This window comes from Leucoraja erinacea, unplaced genomic scaffold, assembly GCF_028641065.1.
Source record: "Leucoraja erinacea ecotype New England unplaced genomic scaffold, Leri_hhj_1 Leri_56S, whole genome shotgun sequence".
NCBI classification, from domain to species: Eukaryota; Metazoa; Chordata; class Chondrichthyes; order Rajiformes; family Rajidae; genus Leucoraja; species Leucoraja erinaceus.
In genome coordinates, this window is record NW_026576476.1 from 67,214 (window position 1) to 84,014 (window position 16,801).

Consider the following 16,801-nt stretch of genomic DNA (forward strand, 5'->3'; position numbering starts at 1 on the left):
GCATTGGTCCATGCATCATGAAAGAGGCCCTTCGGCCCATCGAGTCCGTGCCGACCAGCGATCCCCGCACACCAACGCCGCCCTATACACTAGGGGGCAATTTTTACCGAAGCCAATTAGCCTCCAAACCTGTGTGCCTTTGGGGCGTGGGGGGTCCCGGAGAAATCCCACGCGGGTCACTGGGAGAACGTGCAAACTCCGTACAGACAGCACCCGCGGTCGGGTTGGAACCAGGGTCTCTGGCGCTGTAAGGCAGACTGCAACTGTGCTGCCCCTTTGACACAGTAACCCAGGAGCTCGCTGGGTTTTATTTTTAACGTGGGTTTTATGGGCAACTAATGGCAAACGCAACGTTCAATTTCCATCACCGATTTTGCCCTTGGGAAGCTGGTGTTAAGTTGTTCCCTTAAACTATTCTTTTGCCATCTGCAGTGAAGTGCAGGCACCCTGATGGTCAAACAGGGTGACCCAGTGATAATCAGAGGGGCGGCAATATCGTTCCAACTTGGTGTGGCAAGTCATTGAGGGAAACCTGGGGCAGCATGGTAGTGTTATTCATGCCTCGTGCATGATGCTGACAAAACCAGTGTGTACCACCCATCTAATTACCACCTCACCTGAGTGGCTTGCTTGGCCATTTCATAAGACAGCAAGGAGTCCAGCACATTGATGGTTCTGGAGTCTCCAAACCAAGTGGGAGTCACATATTTTCTTCCCAACAGGATGTCAGTGAGTTATAACAGCTTCATCTACAATCTTCTAGCGTTCTGTTGGCTTTTCTCACAGATCTCCAGGGAGCACATAAAGTTACTTAGAGTGAAAAGTGACAAGGCTAATTCCCGGGATGGCGGGACTGTCATATGCTGAGAGAATGGAGCAGCTGGGCTTGTACACTCTGGAGTTTAGAAGGATTAGAGGGGATCTCATTGAAACATATAAGATTGTTAGGGGTTTGGACACGCTAGAGGTAGGAAACATGTTCCCGATGTTGGGGGAGTCCAGAACCAGGGGCCACACACAGTTTAAGAATAAGGGGTAAGCCATTTAGAACGGAGACGAGGAAACACTTTTTCTCACAGAGAGTGGTGAGTCTGTGGAATTCTCTGCTTCAGAGGGTGGTGGAGGCAGGTTCTCTGGATACTTTCAAGAGAGAGCTAGATAGGGCTCTTAAAGATAGCGGAGTCAGGGGATATGGGGAGACGGCAGGAACGGGGTACTGGTTGGGGATGATCAGCCATGATCACATTGAATGGCGGTGCTCCTGCACCTATTGTCTATTGGCTATAAAAGTACAGGAATAGCTCAACGGGTCAGGCAGCATCCCTGGAGTACATGGATGGGCGATGTTTCATGTCAGTTACCTTTAGACTGAAGAAGGGCCCCAGACTGGATATGTTACCTGTCCCTATTCCTCAGGGGTGTTGACTTACTCCAACACTTTAGTGTCTATCTTCGGTTTGAACCAGCAGTTCCTTCCTGCACTTATCACCAGCTGCAGCCCGGCAAATTGCCAGATTGCCCGGATGGGGGCAGGCGGGAGGGAAGCACAAGATTGCCAGCTTAAGCTCTGTGTCTGCGGCAGCATCGATGGAGCGAAGGAAAAAGGCAACGTTTCGGGCCGAAACCCTTCTTCAGACCATGCCTTTGGGACAAACAGAAATTCATGTTTCGGCCCGAAACGTTGCCTATTTCCTTCGCTCCATAGATGCTGCCGCACCCGCTGAGTTTCTCCAGCACTTTTGTCTACCTTTGATTTTCCAGCGTCTGCAGTTCCTTCTTAAACATAAGGTCTGTGTCAGTCTTTGCTGTCATCCAGCATTTGACAGTCAGTCAATCAATGTGGTTGACACTTGCTCTCTTCCTTGAGGCCACCAAGTCAGCCACTCAATTCAAGGGGAGGGTTAGTGTTTGGGCAAGAGATGCTGCCCCCACTTGGTAATCCTGATGTCCCATGAATGGAGGGGGGTGTGGGGGGAGGGGGGGGTGGGGGGATTGGAGGGGGGGGGGTCGGGGAAGGGAGGAGGGGAAGAGAAAGAAACATTTAGGGCATCGCAGCATTTGAAACGATGGAGGCTGACCGATTATTTTCTTTATTTTCAACAGTTACATTTTGCACATAAAGCTTCAAATACTGTCCCATCACCTATACTGATCCGTGATAGTCAGTCCGGAAAGACAACGGTGAAGATTGTACATGTGAATATCAGATTGCTACTAGCTTTATAAACCAGCCCTGTTAACTAACAATCCTAATTGACTTTGCATCCCATAGCCGGCTTTTTTGCTCCAATCATGTTCTGGGCCTTTATGGTACGATATACGGTAGAACTTGACTTAACGCAGGAGGGAAATTGAAATGCCATGAAATACGTGAAACTTGGAATTAAAGTGAGGAGTGGAAAGGATTGGGGGCTAGGTGCAAAGATTGGGGAGGGGGGAGAGAGGGTGGGGGGGAGGAGAGTCGGTCTACCCCATGACAGAAGGGTGGAGGAGTTGTACAGTTTGGTAGCCACAGGGAAGAAGGATCTCCTGTGGCGTTCTGTGCTGCATCTTGGTGGAACCAGTCTGTGGCTGAAGGTGCTCCTCAGGTTGAGGAGGGGGTGGGCTTGTACACTCTGGAGTTTGGAAGGATGAGAGGGTATCTCATTGAAACGTATAAGATGGAGGGGGTGAGCTGTATTGTCCAGGATGCTCTGCAGTTTGAGGAGCATCCTCCCCTCCAAGACCAACCCTCCCCACGAATCCCCCAGGACGGAGCCAGCCTTCCTGATGAGGTTATCGATCCTATTGGGGCCCGGGAGCCTTCGCCCTGCGGCCCCAGCTCATGGCAGCGAAGAAGATAGCACCGGCCACCGCCGACTTTGTGACTGATGCTGGTAAATACTGAACATGAAATTTGGAGCCACTTAGACCAGAGCCTTTCCTGAACCACTTGTTCACCGCTAAACAGTCTCAGACGGCAGAAGGAATGGGAGTAATGCTGACGGGTTACGAGTTCTCTCTCCTGCTGCTATGTTGCAGATTTATTTTAAACAGAAATTCCTCAAAAGTGGACGAATGTCCTGGTCAGCTGTAATTAATTTTATATTGAAACTTTTTTTTTTGTTAAACAGAAATTTATTTTTTGGACCTTTTTTCAAGAGAGGATGCATGTCATTTTTTGACTGAGTATTGAGCGTGTTGATTTGTTTTGATCTGTCTGGTATTGGATAATTATTGCCAAGTGTACCGAGATACAGTGTGGGTGGTGGGGGAGGGGGGGAGAGGGGACTTTGCATGCAATCCATACCATACTATATATGAGTAGGACATGTTGCATAAAAGAAAACCAGGGTGCACAATATAGTATTAAAGCTGCAGAGGAAGTGCAGTTTGTAAATTTAAAAAAAAAAGTGCGATGGTCGCAAGGAGGTAGGTTGGAAGATTGGGGAATTCATCTCTGGTTTTAGGGAGGTCTGTTCGAAGGTCTGGTAATACTGGGGAATGCAGCTGTTCTTCATTCTGCTGCCACATGTTATGTTTCAATGCGGTAAATTTTGGCACAGTGGATGTTTTAATTCAAAATACTAGCCTTGCTTGGCGATCAGATCAGACGAGTTTTTCCAAAAATTACTTCAGAGTTTTTCACGCACGTAAGCTGAAGGCTATGCGCACTAATGCCCAAAGGTTGTGCCAGGCACGTCAGGTGCCAATGTACAGAATTAATTTGCAAATTGGAGCAGGGATCTCACAGAGGTTGGGATGGTTGAGGGACTGGGCAAAATGCAAAAGTGCCGGACGGACTCAACAGGATGAGTTGCTCGACTGAGCTCCTCCAGCACTCTGTGCTTTTTCCTCAAGATTCCAGCATCTGCAGTTCCCCGTGTCGCTAAGAGACTCCAGAGTTCCTTAGAGTGGAATCTGGCACAACCGAGCAGAGGAATGTGGATAGATTTGCTGCCCTTTGGATGGCTTTTCCTTTGGAAACTTGGTCCCAACTAATGTTGGGTTTTAAAAAAAAAACTTGTATACCCCCTGGACTGTTCCCTCAGCTTCCTCCCTCCCCCCTCCCCCCCCATCTAGCGTTCTTCATTCAGTGATGCATTGAACCATTGCGGCTTTTGGGGCCATAACTCGACAATTAGTTGTCCTTGAATTACAGGATTGGAAGCGTGTTTTCAGAGGTGCAAGTCCAATGGACGGCAGCTTTTAAATTAGCACCGCATAGTGCACTCTTCCAGAGGGAGTTTGGCCGGTGAACTGGTGCTGACCAGATCCCCACCACATGGATCGGCCCTGTTCTACGGTACCCAGGTGCTCCCCTCCCAGCTCGGAGAACAGCAATAGCCATGGGACACAAGCTGGGGTTTTATTTTTCTCCTCTCCCCTCTCCCCATTCTGACGCTGTTGGCTGTAACATTTTGCTGAGGGCATTTCTCAGACTGGTGGTGGGTTGCCGGTATGATTCGGTGCGGTCGAGAAATCCTTTATCTAGCCTGACCACCCACCTTGGGTAGGGTTTTGGGATTGCTGCCTAAGGTGGTCAATTGTATAGTGGTTAAAGACCCCATAGTGCACGCATGTTCTCATGCCTATTCCAACCTGTTCTATTCAATTAATCTAAGTGCTAAGTTGATGCCTTTGAAAATATGAGTATTAACCGAGATTTAACATTTGCACAATTTTTCATGTAGAGAAAATCTAAGAAAGTCTTTCAAGTAGTTAAATCAGTAAGTATCCATTTAAAAACATTTTGTTTTAGTGCGAGGTTAAATCATTTTTATTTTCGATTGACAAGTAGTGGTGGTACTTTTAAGTTGACTCCTATGGTAATTTTAGTAGCTCGCTGTGACTGATGTTGGATCTGACCTCATAAGGTCATAAGGAATAGGAATAGATTTAGGCCATCCGGCCCATCAAATCTACTCCGCCATTCAATCAAGGTTGATCTATCTTTCCCTCCTCACACCATTCTCCTGCATTCACCCCATAACCCCTGGCATCTGTACTATTCTAGAATCCATTTTATAGACAAATTAACATATCATCAATACTCTGCTACCACGACATACGCGCGCGCACATGTGTGTGTATGTATGTATATATATATGTGTGTGTATGTATATGTAATGTTTATATATATATATATCACACACACACACGTGTATGTGTGTGTGTGTGTATATATGTATGTGTGTGTGTGTGTATATATATATGTATGTGTGTGTATATATATGTGTGTGTATGTGTGTGTGTATGTATGTGTGTGTATATGTGTATATATGTGTGTGTGTATATATGTATATGTGTGTGTGTATTATATGTATGTGTGCGTATATTTATTTATATATTATATACATTATATATTCATACACATTATATATATATATATATACACACACACGTGTGTGTGTGTGTATATATACACACAAGTGTGTGTGTGTGTGTATATATATATATATACACGTGTGTGTGTGTGTGTATATATATATACACACGTGTATGTGTGTATATATATATATATATACACGTGTGTGTGTATATATATATACACGTGTGTGTGTGTGTGTGTGTGTATATATATATATATATATACACACACACGTGTGTGTATATTTATATTTACACACACACGTGTGTGTGTATTTATATTTACACACACACGTGTGTGTGTGTATTTATATTTACACACACACGTGTGTGTGTATTTATATTTACACACACACGTGTCTGTGTATATATATTTACACACACACACACACACACACACACACACATACACACACGATGCTACCCAGAGCAACCTTTCTATTTCTTATCAGTATTTAACTACATCTTTCAAAAGAAAAGTCCACTCCCACCATCATTTGGAGAGACAAGATCCAACGGGTCCAGAGGCTTTTTCGGACTGAGAATCAGGGGAAAGGGAAAGGAGAGATATAGACGGTGATGTAGAGAGATATAGAACAAATGGATGAAAGATTTGCAAAAAAAGTAACAATGATAAAGGAGACTGGCCATTTATCAGCTGTTGCCTAGGTGAAACTGTATAATAGTCATTTTTCAATTATTCTCTTGTCAGTGGACAGTCAATCTTATGTCCACATTATTATGTTATCTCCTACAACATGAGTTCTGCAGAATAATATTTTGGATGTGGCCCCTTTCTCAAATGTCACAAGTTAATCTGTATTCAGTGTCCAGTTTCGATGCCAACTAATCATGCTGCAAAAATAGACAATAATAGTGAAAGCATCCTAATTCTTCTGGAAATACAGGCTGTCTTTGTAGGGATGTCAGGTGGAGACCTAGGGAGCTTGTTATGCAAATAGCATTGGTGCTGGCTGGGAGATTTGGTTAAGACGTGTTAATGACATGATCTGTATGGAGGCCGTGTAATGGAAGACAAATGGGGACAGAGGAGAGATTTGGGGGGGGGAACTAAACTCAGATACAGAGTAGTGCTATCACATTTTTAAAAGGGTACTTAAAATATCGAGCACGCCACTGCACCAGTGGACAGAGAAACTCAGTAGGTTGAGGTTTATTATTGTCGTGAGTACAAAGGTGCGAAGCTTTGTTTTGCATGCGATCAGATCAAATAATATACATAGACAACTAATGTCAAACTCAAGTACAATAGGTAGCACAGAGGGGAAGATCTTTAAGGCAGAGATAGATAGATTATTGATTAGTGCGGGTTAGGAGGGAGAGATCGATCAGCCATGATTGAATGGTGGAGTAGACTTGATGGGCCGAATGGCCTAATTCTGCTCCTATAACTAATGATTAATGACAAAGACACTAAATCTACTGGGGGAAAAAGTGTCTTCTCCCCTTCTCTTTCTCTTTCTCTCTTTTTCCAGAGATCCCTTGTACATTTTTAATTAGTAACATCTACTCTAGATCCCCCCCCCCCACCATCACAAGACCAACTCCCTTCATACACACATCCTTATCAAGACCCCTCGAAATATTTTTTTTGGGGCAAATGGATGTTTTTCCTTTTCTCTTTCCTGTCACTTTGGATTTTAGAGTTCAATAATATCTAACACGATTAAGTCATTCCGATAGGTAATACCGATATTTCATTGACTGTAAGTACTTCCTGAGAGATGGTGGATGGATATCCTGTTTCCTTCAACCAAGGGCTCCCAACCTGGGGAGAACGCCTACCCAGGGGATACATTTTGTTTTCCTCATTGACTGACTGTGCTTGGTTCTGGTATCTGTTCATCGTTAGTTGTTCATAAATAAGTGTGCACTGCACTGGCCAGGAAATGAGCGGGCAAGATCATCTCTGACCCCTTTCACCCTGGCCACAAACTCTGGGGAGAAGGCAGGAGGATGGGGGTTAGAAGATAAATCAGACGCGATTGAATGGCAGAGTAGACTTGATGGGTCAAATGTTCTAATTCTGCTCCTATTACCTATGAACTTATCGACATTGAACTACAGTAGGGTAACATTGGTCGGCGTAAACTTGGTGGGCCTGTTTCCACACTGTATCTCTAAACTGGCCTAAAAACAAAACTGAAGGGTGAACTTCATAAGTTCATAGGTGGACAAAAATGCTGGAGAAACTCAGCGGGTGCAGCAGCATCTAAGGAGCGAAGGAAATGGGCAACGTTTCGGGCTGAAACCCTTCTACAGTCTGAAGAAGGGTTTTGGGCCAAAACGTTGCCTATTTCCTTCGCTCCATAGATGCTGCCTCACCCGCTGAGTTTCTCCAGCATTTTTGTCCACCCAAAGCTATCTACACTGCTTATACACACTTATGGTAAGGACAATAACTAACTCTATAGGCAATAATAATCTACCTACATGTTAACAAGCACATTAAAAAAATATTGTGTCATTGCCAATATATCATTGGGGTTCACGTTCACAAGTTATAGTGGTAGAATTAGGCCATTTGGCCCATCTAGCCCACTCCGCCATTCAATCATGGCTGATCTCTGCCTCCTAATCCCATTCTCTTGCCTTCTCCCCATATCCCTTGACAAGTTCAAGTTCAAGTGAAGGTTATTGTCATGTGTTCCTGTATAAGACAATGAAATTCTTGCTTTGCTTCAGCACACAGAACATAGTCGGCATTTACTACAAAACAGATCAGTGTGTCCATATACCATGATATAAATATATACACACATGAATAAATAAACTGGTAAAGTGCAAATAACAGAAAGTGGTTATTAATAATCAGAGTTTTGTCCGAGCCAGGTTTAATATCCTGATGGCTGTGGGGAAGTAGCTATTCCTGAACCTGGTTGTTGCAGTCTTCAGGCTCCTGTACCTTCTACCTGAAGGTAGCAGGGAGATGAGTGTGTGGCCAGGATGGTGTGGGTCTTTGATGATATTGCCAGCCTTTTTGGGGCAGCGACTGCGATAAATCCCCTCGATGGAAGGAAGGTCAGAGCCGATGATGACTGGGCAGTGTTTACTACTTTTTACTGGTCAGTCTGAAGAAAGGGTTGCGTCACCCGTTCCTTCTCTCCTGAGATGCTGCTGCCTGTCCCGCAGAGCTACCCCACGCATTTAGTGTCTATCTTTGGTTTAGACCAGCATCAGCAGCTCCTCCCTACACCCATCGCCAGCTGCAGACTGGCTAAAGGTCTGGCAGCAGACCGAGGGAGATTGCCCGAGCATGGCATTGCCGGCTTAAGATCAATTACATTGAATTGACTGGCATTGCCCCACTTGCCGGTACACCGTGCCGTGTCTTATGTTGAGAACGAGGATGTTGGTGGGCTTCTTATCTTTGCACATTTTTCCTTTTAGAGCAGAAGTAAAATACGGAAAAGAAAAAAAGATGACGCCTCTTCTGTGGCCATAGGAGTAAGTATCCAGTAGTCCGCTAGAACGGGATAAGGTGATTTTTTAAAATGTAGATGTGTTGAGCAATGATGGCATTTTTGGGTTAAGTCTGACACAGCACTGTCATCATAATGCTGTGACATCCCCCCCCCCCCCCCCCCACCCCCCCCCCCCCCCCCCCCTCCAAAGTTTGTGAGTTACACTGCATGTTCAGGAGTTGCAAACATGGCTGGTAAGGTTTTTCTTTTAATTGATCAGAAACAAAGCCCTTCTGATTAGTACGGGTGTCATGGGTTATGGGGAGAAGGCAGGAGAATGGGGTTGGGAGGGAGAGGTAGATCATCCACGATTGAATGGTGGAGTAGACTTATATAACCATATAACAATTACAGCACGGAAACAGGCCATCTCGACCCTTCTAGTCCGTGCCGAACACGTATTCTCCCCTAGTCCCATCTTCCTGCGCTCAAACCATAACCCTCCATTCCTTTCCCGTCCATATAACTATCCAATTTATTTTTAAATGATAAAAACGAACCTGCCTCCACCACCTTCACTGGAAGCTCATTCCACACAGCCACCACTCTCTGAGTAAAGAAGTTGCCCCTCATGTTACCCCTAAACTTCTGTCCCTTAATTCTCAAGTCATGTCCCCTTGTTTGAATCTTCCCTACTCTCAGTGGGAAAAGCTTATCCACGTCAACTCTGTCTATCCCTTTCATCGTTTTAAAGACCTCTATCAAGTCCCCTCTGTACAACATACTCCAGAATTGGCCTCACCAATGCCTTGTACAATTTTAACATTACATCCCTACTTCTATACTTGATGGGCCGAATGGCCTAATTCTACTCCCATCACTTATGACCTTCTGACATAGGAGACCTAGGTATAACTCATTGGTGCATCAGTCTATGTGGACAGGAGGGCCGAAGGGCCTGTTTCTGCGCTGTATGGCAAGGAGCGTGCAGGAAGGAAGAGCAGATGCTGATTTACAACGAAGATAGACACAAAAAGCTGGAGTAACTCAGCGGGACAGGCTGCATCTCTGGAGGGAAGGAATGGGTATCTCTTATGATGTTCGGCCCGCAGAGTCAAAGGGACTTGGGAGTCCTGGTGCAGGATTCCCAAAAAGTTAACCTGCTAGTCGAAGCGGTGATATAAAGAAGGCAAACGCAACACTAGCATTCATTTCAAGAGGGCGACAATACAAAAAACAGAGATTTAACGCCGAGGCTAATAAGGCGCTGGTCAGGCTACACTTGGAGTTCTGTGAGCAATTTTGGGCATCATAACCCGAGGAAGGGAGGGTGTGCTGGCTCTGGAGAGGGTCCAGAGGAGGCTGACGAGAATGATCCCAGGAATGAGTGACAATGGACAATAGGTGCAGGAGTAGGCCATTCGGCCCTTCGAGCCAGCACCGCCATTCGATGTGACCTGAGGAAAGACCTCTTGCCATAGAGGGAGTACAGAGAAGGTTCACCAGACTGATTCCTGGGATGTCAGGGCTTTCATATGAAGAAAGACTGGATAGACTCGGCTTGTACTCGCTAGAATTTAGGAGACTGAGGGGGTAATCTTATAGAAACTTACAAAATTCTTAAGGGGTTGGACAGGCTAGATGCAGGAAGATTGTTCCCAATGTTGGGGAAGTCCAGAACAAGGGGTCACAGTTTAAGGATAAGGGGGAAATCTTTTAGGACCGAGATGAGAAAAACATTTTTCACACAGAGAGTGGTGAATCTGTGGAATTCTCTGCCACAGAAGGTAGTTGAGGCCAGTTCATTGGCTATATTTAAGAGGGAGTTAGATGTGACCCTTGTGGCTAAAGGGATCAGGCGGTATGGAGAGGATACTGAGTTGGATGATCAGCCATGATCATATTGAATGGCGGTGCAGGCTCGAAGGGCCGAATGGCCTACTCCTGCACCTATTTTCTATGTTTCTATGATCATGGCTGATCATCCCCAATCAGTACCCCGTTCCTGCATTCTCCCCATATCCCCTGACTCCGCTATTTTTAAGAGCCCTATCTAGCTCTCTCTTGAAAGCATCGAGAGAACCTGCCTCCATCTGAGGCAGAGAATTCCACAGACTCGGCATTCTCTGAGAAAAAGTGTTTCCTCGTCTCCGTTCTAAATGGCTTACTCCTTATTCTTAAACTGTGAACCCCTGATTCTGGACTCCCCCAACATCGGGAACATGTTCCCTGCCTCTAGCGTGTCCAAGCCCTTAACAATCTTGTATGTTTCAATGAGATCTCCTCTCATCCTTCTAAACTCCAATAGTGTACAAGCCCAGCTGCTCCATTCTCTCGGCATATGACAGTCCCGCCATCCCGGGAATTAACCGTGTAAACCTACGCTGCACTCCCTCCCTCAATAGCAAGAATGTCCTTCCTCAAATTAGGGGACCAAAACTGCACACATTCCTCCAGGTGTGCTCTCACGAGGGCTCTGTACAACTGCAGAAGGAGTGGGTTAGCATATGATGAGCGTTTGAGGGAGGAAGCTGGAGGAAACCTATGGGAGCCCCGGGGGGATCTTGCAAACTCCACACAGAGAGCACCCGAGGTCGGAATCGAACCTGGGACTCAGTTGTTGTCACTGTGCTGCCCTTTTAAATCACCTGGGGGGGGGGGGGGGGGGGGAGGAAGAATGTCATCTCTCATTGTCATTTAGGTTAGAATTCTTTCCCACTGTTATTCTCAATCAGCAAAAAAATGTGCTATTTCATCTAATGAAGATTGGCTCACTACCAGAAAACGCATTTGCTATCGTGTTTGTGATGAGATTTCAGTTGAATTTATTTTTATGTTCCTTTTGTTTCAATTGGAAAGTGTTTTCCCTCATGTGGCGACGGTAATGACACATAATGGAAACTGTGTGAAGTGTGCAACTTACAGGTCCTTTTTCTTTTCTTTTCAACAGCAAATAATTACACGTAAATATTCAGATAAAGTAAGCAGGCCACCTGAGCCGTATGTCAAAGAGCCCAGTACGTCGTCTTTGAAGATGGTACATGTGAATATCGAACTGCGAATCGCATCGTAAATCAAACCTCTCAACCAAACTGGTTGACCTTGTTGTAAACTAAAGGGCGTGTCCCACCAGCATGCGACCGCATGCGGCAAGCGCGGCCTAACGTGGTCGCTTGAGCCGTACGGCCCCGCGGGGCCGGTCCCACTTCGATCGCCGGAGCCGTATGGAGTTGTGCAGAGCTGGTCCCGACATCGCGCGGGGCTCCGAAAAACTGACCGGGTTCAAAAATTCAGCGCGGCAACGGCCTGTCGACCCGCATGCACCGGCTCGACGGGCGTGTGCAGCGTCTCGACGCCATACACAGCGTCCTGACGGTGTACGCCTAGCGCGAACTTCCCGCGGACTTCGCTCGAACTTCACGTCAACTCGTACGGGATCACTCTACCTCCGCGCGGCCCCCGCTTCCGGTTTGGTCGCGCTTGCCGCATGCAGTCGCATGCTCGTGGGACAGGCCCTTAACACTGCGTTTTCATGAGTCCTCTATGCTTAATTATATTGAACTCACCCAGCATGTTATATTTGCTCACCCTGCTATTGGAAGGAGGTCATTAAGCTGGTGTTACTGGGTGGGGTCAAAGAAGACCTTTGGTGTGTTGGCCTTCATCGAAACACAGAAACATAGACAATAGGTGCAGGAGTAGGCCATTCGGCCCTTCGAGCCTGCACCGCCATTCTATATGATCATGGCTGATCATCCAACTCGGTATCCTGTACCTGTCTTCTCTCCATACCCCCTGATCCCTTTAGCCACAAGAGCCACATCTAACTCCCTCTTAAATATAGCCAATGAACTGTGGCCTCAACTACCTTCTGTGGCAGAGAATTCCACAGATTCACCACCCTCTGTGTGAAAAAAAAAATTATCATCTCGGTCCTAAAAGACTTCCCCCTTATCCTTAAACTGTGACCCCTTGTCCTGGACTTCCCCAGCATCAGGAACAATCTTCTTGCATCTAGCCTGTCCAACCCCTTAAGAATTTTGTACGTTTCTATAAAGTCCCCCCTCAATCTTCTAAATTTCAGCGAGTACAAGCCGAGTCTATCCAGTCTTTCTTCAGATGAAAGTCCTGCCATCCCTGCAATCAGTCTGGTGAACCTTCTCTGTACTCCCTCTATGGCAAGAATGGCTCTCCTCAGTATAGGTCGGCCTCTTGTGCATAGACGCTGGGGCGCTGTGTTGCAGTTGAACAGAATGTCGATGAGGCCACCCTTGGAATACTCTCAGTTTTGGCCACCCTGCTGTAGATAGGGCGCCATTAAGCTGGAAAAGAGCAGAGGGGATTTGCGAGGATGCTGCCAGGAAGATCAGTGAAAGACCAGGAGTGAGTGGATGTGCGGAGGATGTCTCCACTAGTGGGAGAGTCTAGGACTTGATGTCATAGCCTCAGAATTAAAGGACATTCCTTTAGGAAGGAGATGAGGAATTTCTTTAGTCAGAGGGTGGTGAATCTGTGGAATTCTTTGCCGCAGGAGGCTGTGGAGTCCTTCCATGGATATTTTTTTAATGCAGAGATAGATAGATTCTTGATTAGTATGGGTGTCAAGTGTTATGGTGAGAAGACTGGAAAATGGCTTGTATTCACTGGAGTTTAGAAGGATGAGCGGGGAACTTATAGAAACATATAACTTTATAAAATTACTGGACAAGCTAGATGCAGGAAAAATGTTCCCAATGTTGGGTGAGTCCAGAACCAGGGGCCACAGTCTTAGAATAAAGGGGAGGTCATTTAAGACTGAGGTGAGAATGTTTTTTTCCACTCATAGATTTGTGAATTTATGGAATTCCCTGCCACAGAGGGCAGTGGAGGCCAAATCACTGGATGGATTTAAGAGAGAGTTAGATAGAGCTCTAGGGGCTAGTGGAGTCAAGGGATATGGGGAGAAGGCAGGCACGGGTTATTGATAGGGGACGATCAGCCATGATCACAATGAATGGCGGTGCTGGGTCGAAGGGCCGAATGGCCTCCTCCTGCACCTATTTTCTATGTTTCTAATGGGGTTTGGAGGGAGAGATCGATGATTGAATGGCAGAGTGGACTTGATGGAGCCGATGGCCTAATTCTGCTCCTGTCACTGGGAAACTTATGAACTTGAGGAGGTTGAGCTACTGGGAGAGTTTGGTCAGGCTAGGACTTTACTCCTTGGAGCGCAGGAGTGATCTGATGGAGGTGTATTGGAGGTCAGGTCCCAGTTGTATCAGACTTTGGTGAGGCCATATTTAGGGTGTTGGGTTCCGTTTTGGTCAGAATGTTCCAGGAAAGATGTTGTCAAGCTGGGAAAAAGCGCAGAGTAGATTTACAAGGATGTAGCCAGAGTCTGAGCTACAGGGAGAGGTTGAGCCGGCTGAGACTCTATTCCTTGCACAGCAAGAGGCTGAGGGCTGACCTTACAGAGGTGTGTAACATTAGGGGAATGGATAGGGTGAATGCACAGTCTTTTGCTCCAGAGTAGAGTAATAGAGAACCAGAGGACATAGGGTTATGGTGGGAGTGGAAAGGTTTAATAGGAACACGAGGGACAACTGTTGCACACAGAAGGTGAGATGGTGGGTGTATGGAACGGGCTGCCGGAGGAGGTAATTGAGGCAGGTTCTATAACAACGTTCAAGAGACATATTCACTGGTACATGGGTAGGAAACATTCAGAGGAACATGGGCCAAATGGGGCAGTTGGAACTAGCGTAGATGGGGAGGGGGGGGGGTCTCCAAGTAGGCATGGACAAGTTGTGCAGAAGTGTTTAAGAAGGAACTGCAGATGCTGGAAAATCGGTGGTACACAAAATTGCTGGAGAAACTCAGCGGGTGCAGCAGCATCTATGGAGCGAAGGATATAGGCAACGTTTCGGGCTGAAACCCTAGAAGGTTCTGTTTCTGTGTGTGCGACTGCAGGATAATGCATTAGCTTTTTGTAAGAACAGCCTGTGGAAATATGATTGTCTATCTGTGCTTCGATTCATCACATGCAGTGTGGACTGTTGGCTGCTTGAGGGCGTTCTTAGTCCAATTTGTAGTCGGGAGTTGAGGTGCCTGAACGAGGCCAAGTCAACACAAACTCTGGTTCCAATACCACCGATGAAAAGTGTGAATGAAAGTTACACAAATTAGTTAATTATATTTACTTGCTGTTCCAATTAACTTTTATTATGCACGTATTAACCCGTAGAATTTCCGTATAAATCATCATCATAGAAACATAGACAATAGGTGCAGGAGTAGGCCATTTGGCCCTTCGAGCCTGCACCGCCATTCAATACGATCATGGCTGATCATCCAACTCAGTATCCCGTACCTGCCTTCTCTCCATACCCTCTGATCCCCTTAGCCACAAGGGCCACATCTAACTCCCTCTTCAATATAGCCAATAAACTGGCCTCAACTACCCTCTGTGGCAGAGAATTCCAGAGATTCACCACTCTCTGTGTGAAAATTGTTTTTCTCATCTCGATCCTAAAGGATTTCCCCTTTATCCTTAAACTGTGTGACCCCTTGTCCTGGACTTCCCCAACATCGGGAACAATCTTCCTGTATCTTCCTGTTCGTTGAAAACATCAATGGGCACGGTGCCTTACAATGCCGTGTAGGACAGTGATCGCAACTTCTACTGAAGTGTGGATGGCTGTTGGCTCGCTAGGAGCTCATCAGCCCTTTGACAGGTCTTGTTTTTGGTCCTGCTGGGGGTCCACAGCCCCCTCCTCACCTGGCAAACCAGGTGGGGGAGACAGTTTAGTCGCCAACTATCCAACCCCGGAGCAGGTAGCGCGGGATTACATGGTACCCGTGGCGGGGGGGAACTCCCCCCGACCCGACCTGCAACTCACCATATAAAAACACGACGGATTTGCTAACTTATTTAGAAGGTACTGTCATTCTATCTGAAACTTACAGAATAATGAAAGGCATAGATAGAGTGGGTGTGGAGAGGATGTTTCCACTGGTGAGGAGAGTCTAGGACCAGAGGTCACAGCCTCAGAATTAAAGGGCGCTCTTTTAAAAAAAAAAAAAAAAAAAAAAAAAAAATAAAAAACATAAGGTGAGAAGGAACTTCTGTAGTCACAGGGCAGTTAATCTGTGAAACTCATTACCACAGAGGGCTGTGGAGGCCAAGTCGGTGGATATTTTTAAGGTAGAGACAGACAAGTTCTTGATCAGAATGGGTGTCAAGGGTAACGGGGAGAAGGCAGGAAAATGGGATTAGATGGCAGAGGACAGCCATGATTGAATGGCGGAATAGACTCGATGGGCCGAATGGCCTAATTCTGCTCCTATAATGCGAACTCGTAACTTGGTGCTTTTATCATTCTATCTTCTTAAGGCTGGGTCATCCTGTCCATGTTAGTTATCCACAGAAATCCCTGTAGTTAGTGGAAAGTTAGATTGAGAGTGAAAAAGCAAAAAAAGTGTGTGTGGGGGGGGGGGGGGGGGGATGGGGGGATTGTGAGGGGTGGGTGGGGGGGGGGGGTCGGGTGGGTTGTGGGGGGGGGGGGGGGGGTAGGGTGGCAGGGGGTTTGGGGTGTGGGGGGTTTGGGGGGGGGGTGGGGGGGGGGGGGGGTCTCGGGGGGGGGGAAGAAATGAATGAGGGAATATTTAATATTACTTTCTTGACCTCATTGAAACGTACAGAATAGTGAAAGGCTTGGATAGAGTGGATGTGGGGAGGATGTTTCCACTGGTGGGAGAGTCTAGGACTAGAGGTCATAACCTCAAAATTAAAGGACGTGCTTTTAGGAAGGAGCTGAGCAGAAATTTATTTCTCCTCAGAGGGTGGTGAATCTGTGGAATTTTTTACCACATAAGTTATAATTAGCTTGCTCTGAAATATTAACACAGTTTCTGCTTGCATTTTTTCTCCAGCTAAAAGGTATGGCTGCCTTTGAAGATGAGCCAATTAAAGAAGTAAGCATTTAATCTTTAGAACGGGCTATTTATTTTGAATTAACTTGTGTTGATTCAGGTCTACACTGCACATC

General features: G+C 46.3%; 1 protein-coding gene across 1 annotated transcript in view; it reads left to right on the forward strand.

Annotated features, from left to right (window-relative positions):
• LOC129694184 (glycogenin-1-like) overlaps positions 1–16,801 on the forward strand; it is a 94,684-nt gene that overhangs the window by 54,152 nt on the left and 23,731 nt on the right. Inside the window, exons 11-15 of the mRNA XM_055630902.1 lie at positions 2,104–2,196; positions 4,674–4,709; positions 8,761–8,817; positions 11,725–11,811; positions 16,686–16,727. Coding sequence (XP_055486877.1) covers positions 2,104–2,196; positions 4,674–4,709; positions 8,761–8,817; positions 11,725–11,811; positions 16,686–16,727 — 315 coding nt within the window. The remainder of the gene's footprint in view (positions 1–2,103; positions 2,197–4,673; positions 4,710–8,760; positions 8,818–11,724; positions 11,812–16,685; positions 16,728–16,801) is intronic.